This window comes from Amphibalanus amphitrite, unplaced genomic scaffold (assembly GCF_019059575.1).
Source record: "Amphibalanus amphitrite isolate SeventyFive unplaced genomic scaffold, NRLGWU_Aamphi_draft 000112F_arrow, whole genome shotgun sequence".
NCBI classification, from domain to species: domain Eukaryota; kingdom Metazoa; phylum Arthropoda; class Thecostraca; order Balanomorpha; family Balanidae; genus Amphibalanus; species Amphibalanus amphitrite.
In genome coordinates, this window is record NW_024881607.1 from 880,752 (window position 1) to 896,503 (window position 15,752).

At 48.0% G+C, this 15,752-nt stretch overlaps 1 protein-coding gene across 1 annotated transcript in view; it reads right to left on the reverse strand.

Moving 5' to 3' along the window:
* Positions 1 to 12,107: 12,107 nt before the first annotated feature.
* Positions 12,108 to 15,752, reverse strand: part of LOC122381035 (inaD-like protein) — a 197,914-nt gene continuing 194,269 nt past the window's right edge. Inside the window, exon 5 of the mRNA XM_043364724.1 lies at positions 12,108 to 12,230. Within this exon, the coding sequence (XP_043220659.1) occupies positions 12,108 to 12,230 (123 nt within the window). The remainder of the gene's footprint in view (positions 12,231 to 15,752) is intronic.

Genomic DNA, 15,752 nt, shown 5'->3' on the forward strand with positions numbered 1-15,752 from the left:
GACATTTTGGACCCCAAAAACTCAAAATTTTGAAAATCCGAGATAGCCATCTTGTAGAAAATTCAATTTTCTATCGTTTGAGCCCTGAAAATTGCAAATTGCTTCATTTATATATCCTACAATAGGCAGGGGAGGGTCGATGCGAAGCCTTATATTCGCGATGGTGCAAAAACGGGGATGCGCATCGCGCTGAACTTTACAATAGCTTCTACAGGGGCATATTGTGATCGTATTCATAACCAAATTCATTGGGATCACTCACTTGATCCTATATATAGTAAGCTTGCAGCTTGCAGCTTGCAGCATGTTTCAAAAATATTAGAGGAAATATTAAAGATGTATTAAATTGTACGTTTATAAAAATGTAACTTCGGGCACCTAATTTTGACGGTATAAAAAGATTGGGCTAGTGTTGCACTTTCCAACCGTAGTCGATTTTGTATTCTTTTCCCTGCTAGTTTAAGAAATATAGCCTTCAATATGAGAGGTTCTATATCCTACAACAGGCAGGGGAGGGTCGATGCGAAGCCTTATTTTCGCGATAGTGCAAAAACGGGGATGCGCAGCGCGCTGAACTTTACAATAGTTTCTACAGGGGCATATTGTGATCGTATTCATAACCGAATTCATTGGGATCACTCACTTGATCCTATATATAGTAAGCTTGCAGCATGTTTCAAAAATATCAGAGGACATATTAAGGATACATTGAATTATATTTTTTTCAAACATGTGATTTCGTGCACCTAATTCTGACGGCATAATAAGATTGCGCTGGTGTTGTAGTTTCCAACCGTAGTCGATTTCTTCTGCTTTTCCCTGCTAGTTTAAGAAATATAGCCTTCAATATGAGGGGTTCTATATCCTACAACAGGCAGGGGAGGGTCGATGCGAAACCTTATTTTCGCGACAGTGCAAAAACGGGGTTGCCCAGCGCGCTGAACTTTACAATAGCTTCTACAGGGGCATGTTGTGATCGTATTCATAAACGAATTCATTGGGATCACTCACTTGATCCTATAAAAAGTGAGCTTGCAGCATTTTTCAAAAATATTAGAGGAAATACTAAGGATACATTGAGTTACATTTCTTTCAAACATGTGATTTCGGGCACCTAATTATGACGGCATAGTAAGATTGGGCTAGTGTTGTACTTTCCAACCGTAGTCGATTTTTTCTGCTTTTCCCTGCTAGTTTAAGAAATATAGCCTTCAATATGAGGGTTTCTATATCCTACAACAGGCAGGGGAGGGTCCATGCGAAACCTTATTTTCGCGACAGTGCAAAAACGGGGATGCCCAGCGCTCTGAACTTTACAATACCTTCTACAGGGGCATATTGTGATCGTATTCATAACCGAATTCATTGGGATCACTCACTTGATCCTATATATAGTAAGCTTGCAGCAGGTTTCAAAAATATTAGAGGAAATATTAAAGATGTATTAAATTATACGTTTATAAAAATGTAACTTCGGGCACCTAATTTTGACGGTATAAAAAGATTGGGCTAGTGTTACACTTTCCAACCGTAGTCGATTTTGTATGCTTTTCCCTGCTAGTTTAAGAAATATATCCTTCAATATGAGGGGTTCTATATCCTACAACAGGCAGGGGAGGGTCGATGCGAAGCCTTATTTTCGCGATAGTGCAAAAACGGGGATGCCCAGCGCGCTGAACTTTACAATACCTTCTACAGGGGCATGTTGTGATCGTATTCATAACCGAATTCATTGGGATCACTCACTTGACCCTATAAAAGTGAGCTTGCAGCATGTTCAAAAATATTAGAGGAAATACTAAGGATACATTGAGTTACATTTTTTTCAAACATGTGATTTCGGGCACCTAATTATGACGGCATAATAAGATTGGGCTAGTGTTGTATTTTCCAACGGTAGTCGATTTTTCTGCTTTTCCCTGCTAGTTTAAGAAATATAGCCTTCAATATGAGGGGTTCTATATCCTACAACAGTCAGGGGAGGGTCGATGTGAAACCTTATTTTCGCGACAGTGCAAAAACGGGGATGCCCAGCGCTCTGAACTTTACAATACCTTCTACCGGGGCATGTTGTGATCGTATTCATAACCAACTTCATTGGAATCACTCGTTTGATCCTATATATGGTGAGCTTGCAGCAGGTTTCAAAAATATTAGAGGAAATTCTCAGGATACCTTGAATTATATTTTTCAAACATGTGATTTCGGGCACCTAATTCTGACGGCATAATAAGATTAGCATAGTGTTGTACTTTCCAACCGTAGTCGATTTTTTATGCTTTTCCCTGCTAGTTTTAGAAATATAGCCTTCAATATGAGGGGTTCTATATCCTCTAACAGGCAGGGGAGGGTCAACACGAGGCTTTGTTCTCGCGATGGTGCAAAAGCGGGGATGTGCAGCACACTGAAATTTGCGATACCTTTTTGGGCACCTTTTGCGCATATTTGGTTAAAAAGTTAAACGGATCATGTCAAGTTATGGAATTATGACGTCATAAGAGGTATGTAGGTACAGCCTTCGGCCGTATGTTCACGAAGTATGTGCTAATGCCTGAGGAGGCTTTCTGCCGGTGGTACCTAAATTGTTTGATGGGTCGTAATAAAACTTCCCACAGATGTTGAGGCAAGTATTGGTCATAGTTTGATAAACGAAACTTGACCGGGTCAAGTCAGGTTGCGAAGTTATGACGTCATAAGAGGTTCAGCGTCCGGCGCTATTTTTGAGAAGTGTCCGTCGCTTAATAATGCTCATTCTGGACAACACAGCGAGGAACTGCAGTGCAGTATTATTGGCACCTATAGGGAGCGTAGAAACGTAGATAATCACAACATACAATCTGTTTTGGATATTTTTATTTTACCCGTCGCCGCAGTTGGGCTTGAACCTACGGACTTCCGGCACTCTCAGCGCGCCAGTTACAGATATGCCATCCAAACGCACATAAAAGTGACCATGGGACACGATGGCGAAGGTTTGAAGTCGATATCTTTCACCGTTTTGACACAATGCGTGCGCAATGGAGAAAATGGTCGACTTCCCTAGCAATAACTTTGTTCGACTCCAAAAATAACAGGTACCTCCAATTTCGACATCTCATCGATAAAAATCCGCTCTTTTTTCGCAAATCTGTACAACTTTGAAAAGTTAAAGTCTCAGAAGGCATTCATGGCTCATGCTGTGGTTAGCCGGGTCAAATGATAGCTACACCTCCCTTCAGACTTAGTGCTATGTTAGACTGCTCGTCGGCGAGCTGGTTAGACCCACTACTGCTTCCGACCCTCTTTATACTGAATGGTCCTTAGGCTCGCTGATACGGCAGTCTAGCCTACCAGCCAGGGTTGTGCTTGACTCATGAGTCATGAGTCAAATTTGACTCGATTCTGACTCAAATGAGTCGATTCAGAGTTGAGTCAGCCGTAAAAATCAAGAATGTGAGTCAAGTCAGAATTGAGTCACACTGATGATCATTTGAGTCAGAGTCGAGTCAACTAGATACGGCTTGAGTCAAAGTTGAGTCACTGATTTTGCTGATGAGAAAACATTAACATTTCACCTTTACCTGTAGCGTTACGTGGACAGAACACATGTTCAGAGCTATATTCGACCACACTGCCCCCCTCCCCCCCCCCGTTCAACAACTTTTGGTAAAATGAGGCAAATTTTCATGAGTCATGAGTCATATTTGACTCAACTCTGACTCATTTTGACTCAAATGAGTTGAATCAGAGTTGAGTTAGGCTAATAAATTTGTAACTTGAGTTGAGTCAGAGCTGAGTCAATCAATAAAATTTCAGTGGTGAGTCGAGTCAGAGTTAAGTCACCTAGGATTTCACATAAGTCAGAGTCGAGTCAGCCCAAAAAAATGAGTCGAGCACAACCCAGCCTACCACTACGTCTGAAGTGCGGCGACCCTATCAGGCTTCTGCTCGACTCATGGGTCATGAGTTAAATTTGACTCGACTCTGAGTCTGACTAAAATGAGTCCAGTTAGCTGTCCAGTTAGCGTTGAGTCCAGTTAGCTGCCCAGTTAGCGTTGAGTCCAGTTAACGTAGAGTTAGCCGTGGAAATAAAGGATAAAATTTGACGCAGAATGGATAGCCAGGCCAACAAAATCGTAGCGGATGCAAAGGAATGGTGAACGATCAAAAATTAATCTGTCGTTTTCAACCAAAACCGTAGGTATAACAGCTGTTGTTGCGTGACCTTGACCCAGGTGAATTTGACCTAGACCGTACCGGGACCGAGGCCGTGACCGGAGCAGCAGGGTGGGAACATCCAGCAATAACGTAACAAGACGGATCGCATTGGTGAAAGTTAACTTGGGATTTGAAGTATTTGCATTTTGTATTTATTCATTAAGCTGCATTTGAAATCGAATAATACAAATATGATTAAATACTGCAAAATTTAGCAATATTTCGAGGCATATTGGTTTCAAATTTGGTGCGATTTGTTCCATTATTGTGATGGAAAGGTTTGGCTTGGTTTGTTTATATCGCAAAGGCTGATAGAGTGCAGCGCAAGTTTGAGGAAGGCAGACATGCTTTCGCGGCGTCAGCTTTTTGAATTTGCGCAAAGGAACGGTGGAATCACAAAGGTAAAACCCGAGAATATAGTAGGGTTTATTGAATTAGCAACGAACGCGGACTTCTGCGCAGTGAAACAAGAAAAATGCCGCCTCTCGGTAGTGTCATTTTTGAAAGTTTTGAGGCGTCGTTGGGGCGCTAGCTGCAGGGTGTTGAGCATCTTCTTGCAGAGGCATGGGCGTTGGCTGGACGGAGCGTTCCCCCTGCCTGTGCAGTCCGAGCCAGGCAAAGATGAGCCATCAACAAGCAGGGGGCCAGGTCGCCCGTCACGAGACTACGAAACTCTGGCTCCAAGTAGCAAGCGTGCTCGGCTGTCCAGTTTGAGGGGGCGCAGCTCGGACGAGCTGCTAGATGCCGCTCGTTCGAGGGCCAGTTCAGACGGTAATACTGACCTCGCGTACGTCCTGAAGTACATCACTGAATCACCAGACCGGCCCACCAAAGTAAGGAACATGTTGAAGAAGCCCACAAGTGCCCCACAAATGTATACATCTGAACAGGCACTTGACGTTTTCATAGAGGCCAAACACTCAAAGAATACCTGGCAGACCGATCGCACACGGGCGAAGGGGCAAAATGCAGATATTTTCCCTCCATATAACGTAGTAAGAGAAGCCAAACAAGAGTGCTATCCGGATGGAATCACAGTTGAAGATTTTAAAGCGGTCGTGCCATTACAGTCCCTCCTAAATCACACTGCAGAGCGTATCATGAAACATCAGTCAGACGTCATCGACCAGATTGCAAGTGAGATGCCGTTGAGCGTGACCATGAAGTGCAAGTGGGGCTTCGACGGTACTAGTGGACAGAGCTTGTACAAACAGAAAGACGCGACAAAGCGAGAGGCACAGCTTCTCTCCACTACTCTGGTGCCCCTTCAAATCGCCTCAGGGGACAAAATCATCTGGCAAAATCCCACACCAGCATCGGTGCGTTTTTGTCGACCAATGAAACTTGAATATGTAAAAGAAACACCCGAGAAAAGCCGCCAAGAAGAAAAGTTTTGGATGGAACAAATACGTTCACTCTCTGACCATCAAATAACAACAACAAACGGGCACCAAGTTATCGTAACTTACGACTTACAGCTCTCCATGATTGATAACAAGGTTGTCAATGCACTCACCGAGACCTCATCACAGGTTTGCCAGCTATGTGGTGTTGGACCAGCTGGGGTTAACAACTTGGAAGCAGTGAGAGGGCGTGAGGTGTCTGAGGAGGGGTTAAAATATGGATTAAGTACGCTACACGCTTGGATTCGATTTTTTGAGTGCGTGATTCACATTGGATACAAGATGGATGTAAAGAAGCGTATAGTTCGTTCAGAAGAGGAAAAGACATTAGTGAGTGAGCGGAAGAAAGCCATGCAAACCGAGTTCAGAGAAAAAATGAATCTCTATGTGGACGAACCCAGACAAGGTGGGGCCGGCTCAAGCAACGATGGGAACACGGCCCGAAGGGCCTTCTCTGACGAAGCCATGTTCGCCGAGGTTACAGGAGTGTCTGAAACACTTATCCACAGATTCGGAGTGATTTTGCAAGCACTGGCCTCTGGATTTGAGATAAACGGGCCAAGGTTCAGTGAATTTTGCAGTGAGACCGCCGATATGTACGTATCCCTATACGATTGGTACCCGATGCCACCTTCGGTGCATAAAATCCTGATTCATGGCCCCGTAGTCACAGGAAAAATGATTTTACCTATCGGTAAAATGAGCGAAGAGGCGCAAGAAGGCTTGAATAAGTACATCAGGTCGTATCGAGAGGACCACAGCCGTAAAGATTGCAGGGAGCATACTATGTTTGATCAGTTTCATCTTTTGTTGGTTACCAGCGACCCATTGATATCGATGCAGAGATTCGTACAGAAGGGAAGGGCTATGGTTCGTAAGAAGTCGCTCCATTCAGATGTCGTTGCACTTTTACGGCAGCCCTGCGTGACTGCTTCGACGACTGGTGAGGCATCATCATCGGATGAAACATGTTCATCTCACTATGACACTGATGACAGTGATTAATACAATGATGGAACATGCTTGTTTGTAATGATGTCTGAGTTGGGAATAATGGAAAGAGGACGAAGATGTGGAGAGGGAGGAGGATGGGAGGGAGAGAGAGGGGGAGGGAGGGAGGGAGAGAGATGGGGAGAGGGAGGGGGAGACGGAGGGAGAGAGAGAGAGGGAGAGAGAGGGAGAGAGGGAGGGAGAGGGAGAGGGAAAGAGAGGGAGTGAGTGAGGGAGGGGGAGAGGGAGAGGGAGGGAGGGAGAGAGAGAGGGAGGGAGAGAGGAGAGGAGGGAGAGAGGGAGGGAGGGAGGGAGGGAGGGAGAGGGAGTGAGGGAGAGGGAGAGGGAGGGAGGGAGAGGGAGTGAGGGAGTGAGGGAGAGGGAGAGGGAGAGGGAGGGATGAGAGGGAGAGGAGCGAGAGAGGAGAGGGAGAGGGAGAGGAGGCGAGGAGAGGGAGAGGAGAGGGAGGAAGAGGAGGAGAGAGGGAGTGGAGAGGAGAGGAGAGGGAGAGGGAGAGGAGGGAGAGAGATGAGTGAGGGAGAGAGGAGAGAGGGAGGAGAGGGAGAGAGAGAGAGAGAGAGAGAGAGAGAGAGAGAGAGAGCAGAGAGAGAGAGAGAGGAGAAGAGAGATGAGAGAGAGAAGAGAGAGAGAGAAGAGAGAGAGACAGGGGAGACAGGGAGACAGGGAGACAGGGAGACAGGGAGACAGAGAGACAGAGAGTCAGAGAGACAGAGAGACAGAGAGACAGAGAGACAGAAGAGCAGAGAGACAGAGAGACAGAGAGACATAGAGACAGAGAGACAGAGAGACAGAAGACAGATAGACAGAGAGACAGAGAGACAGAGAGACAGAGAGACAGAGAGACAGAGAGACAGAGAGACAGAGATACAGAGAGACGAGAGAGAGAGAGAGAGAGAGAGAGAGAGAGAGAGAGAGAGAGAGAGAGAGGAGAGAGAGAGAGAGAGAGAGAGAGAGAGAGAGAGAGAGAGAGAGAGAGAGAGAGAGAGAGAGAGAGAGAGAGAGAGAGAAGATTGTATCCTTGACCAATTCATGTGTCGGTCATTAATGGAGAAACTGTGAGTGCCGGGAAGTGTGTTAAAATCTTACCAGGAATGACGCCTTTTGAACTCCTCAGTAAACTAAGTGCAGTGTATGCAAATTGCAACATGCATGCATGCATGGTATTAGAAGTCTTGAATTTACATCTTATTGGTGTGGTATCTCGCTAAACGTTGTAAATGAAATGTTTTCACAGTCAGTTGAACGATAACTCGAGCGCAAATAATTTCCAGCGCTCCTGGCGGCCGCCCGGCCCACTGTGCGCCGGCCGCCGGCCGCTGACCCACATTCGCGTCATCAGGGAATGCCGCAACTAATTTACTGTTTCCAACTTTTTCCCGGAGCGTTCTACCTGGTTTATATAGCCTTGGCTGTAGGTATGCACACCAGAGACTTTTCTATAAAAACTCCATCTGCCTCTTATCACTTAACCTTCGCCCCAGTGGGGGGGGGCATATGTTACCACCCTGTCGCGTTTTTTGCGTGTGAATAAAAAACCGCGGCGCGTAGCGCCGCGCCGCTTGGGGTAGCTTTTGGTACATCAATTTTGGACAATGTGTGAAATTTTTGACCCCAGGTCATGTTAGGTCAGGTCACCAGGTCAAGTTAACTGACCAAGCCTAAAAAAGTTTGCAATCATGTCCAGCCTGCAAGTGCAGTGTTTGTCAGAAAGGTTTGAAACTTGGTGGATTGAATGCTGTTATGGGCGCCTACAATTTGTATATCTCGGATTTTTTATATCCGTGACCTAAGGTCAGGTCAGTGGCGTGACCTTTCCATTACAAGTCAATGGAGAAAAATGAAAATGCCTCTAGATCCGTGTGTACGCATAGGAACAGTCCAAATATTCAGAATCACAATGATTTGGACCACTTGTGATGACCCAGGTGTCATTTTTGCTGATAGCCTCTAGAAAGGTCATCCGAGGTCATTTAAGGCTACAAACAGATTTTTGCCAATAACTCGCGATTGGAAAGAGATAGAACGCTGGGGACGATCTCATTGTGTTTGTCTTGTTGAGACCCATCGATTGCTATGCAGCATGACCTTTTCCGGTCAGGTCATGACCTTGACCTGAGGTCAAATTTTCAAGTTGACCTTTCAAGGTCAAATTATAGTTCATTCGACACGTCTCGGCGAGAGGAACACGATTCTGGCAATAGAAATGTCGTGGCTTTTTGTAGTCGAAAGTTATGGTCGAAAAACACTTGTAAAAACAGCTATTTTTGGAGTTTTTGCTCTCTGGAGGCTGAACCGTTGACCTGAGGTCAAGTTTGATAATGACCTTATCAAAAGAAGAGTTCAAAAGCTATCGATTGCTTTTTCATTCGTTTTTCTGGCTACCATAGTTCCTCAGATAACGGCATGTTTTCTGAAAAATATAATGACAATTGGCAAATTTTGACCTTTGATGACCTCTGGTGACCCCAATATTGCTCTAAGAAGAAAAATGACTGAAATACTTTCAAACGTACGCATTGCGAGCTATCGACTGCTTTTTATCGCGTCTTTCTAGCCCTCTTAGTTTTTGAGTTAGAGGTGGGTGGTAACATATGCCCCCCCCCCCCACTAGGGCGAAGTTGGCTGAGACCGCCACTAGGGCGCGGGTTAAGATGCATCATGTAACTTACTGACAATACAAGCAACGCTAAGCCCAATGCATGTTTCACAAATCTGGGCATATTACATTTATGACGAGAGACTGAGACTGAGAGACGAGCGAGTGTTGTGATGTGAGCGGAGCGGACTTACCTGCAACGGCGTTCCATCTGCTGCTACGACGTTCTCTACCGCTGCGATCACTGTCTGCGTGCACACATGGATCTCCAACTGCAGCGTCTCCTGCTGCTCCTGCTTCTGACTGGCCTGCTCGCCGCCGTCGCCACCCCGTCCCCGGCGCCCCCCTACGCCTGGCACCGGCGAGCTGCCTCACGGGCGGTGACCTTGAACCGGGTCGGCACAGCAGCTGACAGCAGTGGCGGAGTCAGGCCGGCGAGGCGGGGAGGCCGCACGCGCAGGCGCGGATCCAGAGGTGGACGGTTATGGAGGACTCACCCGATCGATGACCAGCTCTATGTGGCGCAGCTGAACATTCGCTCACTGAACCCGAGTCTTATGTCTCTGCGTCACGACTTGGACACCCACGGACCGGACCTTTTAGCCATCAATGAGACGTGGCTGCGGCCGTCCCAGGACAGTCGGTATGTTCCCATACCGGGCTACCGGCTGTTCCGACGGGACCGACCGGTCGGCGGAGGGCGGGGCCGCGGCAGGCCGGCCGGGGGAGTGGCAGCCGTGGTGAGAGACGGGCTGCGCGCCTCCGAGATAACCATCCCGGACCGGCCGGCGCCCGGCTCGAAACTCGAGTCGCTCTGGCTCAAAGTCGGCGCCGGTGACCAGCAGTTCTACTTCTGCTCGTTCTACCGGCCACCGCGCCAGAGCATCGATGACGTCACTGCCGATCTGGACGACCTGCAGGAGCAGCTGGAGACCGTCGCCGGCCGACACAGCGGCCTCATCATCATCGCTGGCGACGTCAATATTGACATGCGCTCCAACAACACCGCCAAGCAGAAGTTCGACCAACTGCTGGACGGTTTCGCCCTGCGACAGCACATTACCGGACCGACATTCCGCAGCTCCGGCTCAACCATAGACGTGATCTGCAGCAACGGCGAGACACGGCGGCACGGCACCCTTCACTGCGACTACAGTGACCACAACTGGGCGCGTGCGATCTTTAATCTGGCCGGTCTACGTCCCAAACCGACCGTGCTGACAGCTCGGAGCTGGCGCCGAGCGAGTGCTGACGAGCTGAACCAGCGGCTGCAGGGGATCGACTGGAGCCCAGTGTACCACAGCGCCGATCCAGCCGCCCAGTGGGAGTACTTCCTGAGTGTCACTCGACCGGTGCTGGACGAACTAGTACCGCTGAGACGGACTAGGGTGCGCAACCCGACCGCCCCGCCCGTGACCGAGGCTACCAAACAGCTGATGGCGGAGCGGCGCGCGGCGCTGCGTGGCGGCGACCGGGAACTTTACCGGCAGCTGAACCGGCGTGTGCGAGCAGCTATACGGCGGGACACTCGGGACGCCGTGGAGAGCCGTATTCGCGAGCGCGGGCCGGCCTCTGTATGGGGGAGTGTGCGGACAGTGGTTGCGTCCAAACAATGTGGTAAACCGACTGTGACTGCCGAGGATGTCGATGTCGATGCTCTTAACCACTACTTTGTGGATATAGGTGTGAGAACGTCGCGGTCAGTAGATAGCTCCGGTCCGGAGCTACCGATCCGTCTGCCGCGCGTGTCGACCGGCTCGTTCATGGTCTCGCCTGTCACACCTGAGCACCTGTATTCGGTTATAGGTAGCATGAGCGACTCCTCGGCGTGTGACGCGGACGGTCTTTGTATCCGTTTCATAAAACGATGTCTGTTCTCACTTTACCACGTTCTGACACACATAGTGAACTCAAGCCTCACCTCACATACAGTCCCCAAACCCTGGAAACTCACACTGGTGCACCCCATTCCAAAACCTTCTAAATCCGATGACTTTAGCCGTTTCAGACCAATATCTATTCTTACTACTATCGGCAAGATCACCGAGCGAGTTGTTTCCGAACAGCTCTACTCTTACTTTTCTGACCAGCATCTGTTCTCACCCACACAACACGGCTTTCGACCCAATCATTCTACCGACACTGCACTGCTCACACTAACTGACCATGTCTTCCGATGTATGGACCGGCGTGAAGTGACACTGCTGTGCTTGTTGGATTGTTCGCGATGTTTCGACTGCATTCCACATGACTCGCTGTTACGGAAGCTGCAGCTCTATGGAGTGGACACGCGCTGGTTCCGTAGCTACCTGGCCGACCGCTATCAGCGCGTGCAGCTGCAGTCCGCCGGACAGTCGCTTCGCCGTACGATCTCCCGACCTCTTCTCAACCCTATTGGAACTTTCCAAGGTTCAGCCCTCGGGCCATTACTCCACAACGTCTATGCCAACGATCTCCCGCTCTACATCGACGAGTCGACCAGCACCATCGCTTACGCTGATGACGTCCAGTTGTACGTCTCTGGCCCACCGAGAGACATCGTCCGTCTCACGGAATCTCTCGAAGACAGCCTGACTTCTCTGTCCAACTGGTACGGCAAGAACGGACTGAAAATAAATGCTGCGAAGACTCAGCTGATTGTCCTCGGCACCCGTGAGATGACACGGCGGCTGCCTCCGATTAGCATCAACTTTTCCGGCTCCACCATCGCCAGCTCGAGCACCGTCAAAAACCTTGGTGTGTGGTTCGACAGTGATATGACTTTTGTCACGCACACAGCCGATGTAGTGCGGCGGTGCACTGGCACTCTGTGTGGACTCAGCCACAGCAGGCATTGTCTCCCTCAGTCAGTGCTTGTCACACTGGTGCAGGGGCTGGTGTTGTCGGTCATCCGATACTGTCTAGCTGTGTATGGCGCTAGCAACGTGACGCAGCGCCGGCGGCTCCAGAAAGTCATCAGGTTTGCGGCGCGTGTGGTCTCCGGCCGGCGGAGGTATGACCGCATGAGTGACGTCATAGAGCGGCTGGGGTGGTTACAGATTGAAAGCCTGTACAGCTACCACTGTCTGGCACTAGTTAACAAGATGCTTACCACTGCTGAGCCGCAGCAACTTGCTGATAATCTTGTGACACGAGCGAGTCTTCACGGCAGAGACATTCGTGGTGGAGAACAGCTAGCCACCCCTGCCATATGTACGGAATCGGGACGCCGCCGCTTTTTGTACTCCGCAGTGACGGAGTACAACGGGCTTCCTCCAGCACTGCGCAATGTAGGTCAGGCTGCTTTCAAGGCCAGACTGAGAAAGCACCTTCATGAGCGCGAGCAAGTGACGTAAACGGCGGTAAATGTATGCTGAATGTGTTGTCAATTTGTCTGATCCGACTGTGTGAACTGTGATGCCGCGTGTTTGTTTCATCATCATTGCCCCCCATTCTGTATCTGACTCGAGCATGTAATAGCCGTATTTTTCCACGGATTTGCCTCACGATGTGAAATAAATAAATAAATAAATAAATTTATGAAGCCTCTGCGACAATTGCGCCGTGAAATTTCCGTGCGGTCCGCAAAAAACGCATCAGCTGACTGAGCCGTGAAATTTCACGTGAAATTTCCGTGCAAAGAACGCACCCCAGATTTCGCGTGAAATTTCACGTGGAATCGGCAATCAAGGCGTTCTTTGCGGATTCCACGCGGAATTTCACGTGAAAACCCGTGGAATTTCACGTGAAATACGGGAATCGGAAAAGCTTGTTCCGAGCGTTATTTTCAAGATGGCGACGCCCAGTGGATGAGGGAATATGAATGTGTTTGATATGAACTAGTTCTGAGGGGGCGATGAAGCTCATTACAGCTGTTTTGATAATGTTCAAATTCATTTTTCCTTATTTTCGGGCTACACTTGGGTAAAAAATGATAGAAACAGCTATTTTAGCTTTATTTAGATGTCAAGCTAAGTGATTTTGTAGTAAAGAGCAAGTAGCATACGAATATATTCAAGTAGCAATTACATATAAATACGCGAAATGTAATTGCTACTTGAATATATTCGTATGCTACTTGCTCTTTACTACATACCTGTCCAATATATCTTAAGTGATTTTATTTTTTCATACACATGAAAGCCTATTTAACACACTCTGCTTGTGGGTTTTTAGTCGTTTTTTGTGTCATTTTGTTTTCAGTGTACGTTGGAAACGCGCTGGGTCCAGTTCGATGACATTGGTTTGAAGTTTATTTAAAAGAGATGTTGCGCGATATAAGAAAGACCGTTGACCGGCTGCTGTACGAGTAAAAGGAGGCCTAAAATGCCGGTCCTGTCGGGTGCTACGGTCGCATCGCTGTTGGCGCGAGTCACCGAAAGTCACAAAAAAGAGATGCGATGTCTTCCGGCTCATTGTAAGTAATCGCCTTAGGGGCCACAGCCATCGTAGACATCTCGCACATCTGTCGGGGACCATGCAGTCCTAGGTCCTCTCGCGCGTGAGACACGTGATCATACTTCCTGAGACCGGTGATCACCCTGGTCGCGAAGTTGATCACGCTAAGCAATCGTGCGTCGTTTCTCGCTGTACCACCGTCCACCACCATACACCGAAATACAGTACCTCACGCGCGAGAGGACGAGACCGTCTACAACGGTTCGCAACGATTTTCCTCCCGCGGGAGGAAAATCCTCAGGTGGCGGAGACCGATCAGGAGGCCAATGCACCGACGGACCACGTCACTGACGTGCGCGTCCCAGGTGAGATGACGGTCGAAAAGCATGCCAAGGTTTTTCACAGTCTGGCTCTCCTGGACGGTCTCCCACCGACCCGTACGCTGACAGGGAGTATGTCTCGTGTGTTCTGGCCGGGTACCGAGGAGAAGGACTTCAGTTTTGGCTGCGTTGAGCTGTAGTCCATGCGCATGGAACCATGAAGACAGGGCGAATAGTGTGGTTTCCATGCGTTGGATAAGGTGAGGAAGGTTACGCTTGGTGTCGGATAGAAGGATCTGGGTGTCGTCAGCGTACTGGGTCACATGAGCGTCCGGCGCGTGCAGGCTGAGGTCGTTGGCGAAGATGGTGAACAGGAGAGAACCGAGGGCGGATCCCTGGAACACTCCCATGTTTTTGGAGACATGTTTTGCCTTTAACTTTCTATATATTTTTTTACGACAATGTTTGTCGTAAAACGGAACATTTGGTGATGCCTTCCAGAGCTAATCATTCTCTTACCCACATACCCTTGAACTGTTTCATGAAAAATAGAAATAAAAGCCTGGCACTCACACTTAAACAACAGGCATGCGGTTATTGAATGATTTTTGCTTCACTTTCGCTGTAGTTTCGAACATTGTTCCATGACGGGCAAAAATTAATTTTGAGCTGAGCACTGATATCGGCTGCCTCACATGTAATTCTGATATGCTTCTAAGCAGCTTGCACTGATGAAACGTTACCTAACCAAGGTAGGGCCATGCTCCCCGCCAAAGCCCGTTTGCCCCCCCCCCAAAAAAAAAACCCGAGTTTCAACATTACGCCTATGGCGGCGCATGGAAAGGAAGGGGCGGGGCCATTTTGGCCATTTGCCCCCCCCCCCCAAGAGAAAACGTCCGGCTGGATCCGCCAATGAAACGTTAGGAATTATTAAAATTGTGAATCGAGCGTTGTGGCCGGACATACCTACAACACTTCCGTTCATAAGAGCCGAGGCTGTGTTAGAGTCAAATGAGGAGAAGGCTCTAGCTAGTAATCGCATGAAGTTCGCTCTGTCCTTGTAATAATGGACTTCCAGTAATTTTAATGAATAAATTTGCCACCAAAAAGTATATGAGTACCAAAATGCGGCATTTGAAGGTAATTGATTGCCATTGCCAGGGGCGTGACTACTGACCGTACTCCGTTCAGACCGGTTGACAGTTATTGTTATTTTTTCCACTGTACGACGAAATTCAATGTTGTATAGCGAACTTTAGGGGAAAAACATGTTTTTAATTTTTTCATCATTGAAAGTCAATGCGTTGATAATATTTTTGCTGCAAAAATAAATTGTAAAAAGATGGCCATTGGCCATGTTCTCAAAATTTGATGTTTATAAATCAATTTTATGCTAAAAAATAAAAAGTCACAATTGTCAAAAATGATTAATATCAAAAACATCTTTGGTTAATTCTTATTGTGATGATATGCAGTTTTATATGAATCCAATGGGTATTTAGCTAACTATCTGCGGATGAAACTGAGTTTTTTATGGTAGCCATTAAGTTGCCTGGGGCAATATCTCCCAAAGTATTCGACGAATGAGACTGAAAATGTCACAACACGAATCGCCGGGAAAGATAACCCCAAAGACGAAATTTCGTCAAAATATGAGAGGTAGGGTGTTATTTCGCGATTTTTTTGGTCGATCTATCGTGGAACGTGGGACCCATATACATACATATATCCCAGCTGGGTTCCATATGGGCCCCACTTGGGCTGCCCATGTGGGTCCCAACTGGGAAAGCCCATATGGGACTCAATACGGGCCCCAGATGGGTCCAACATGGGCCCCGTCTGGGGTGC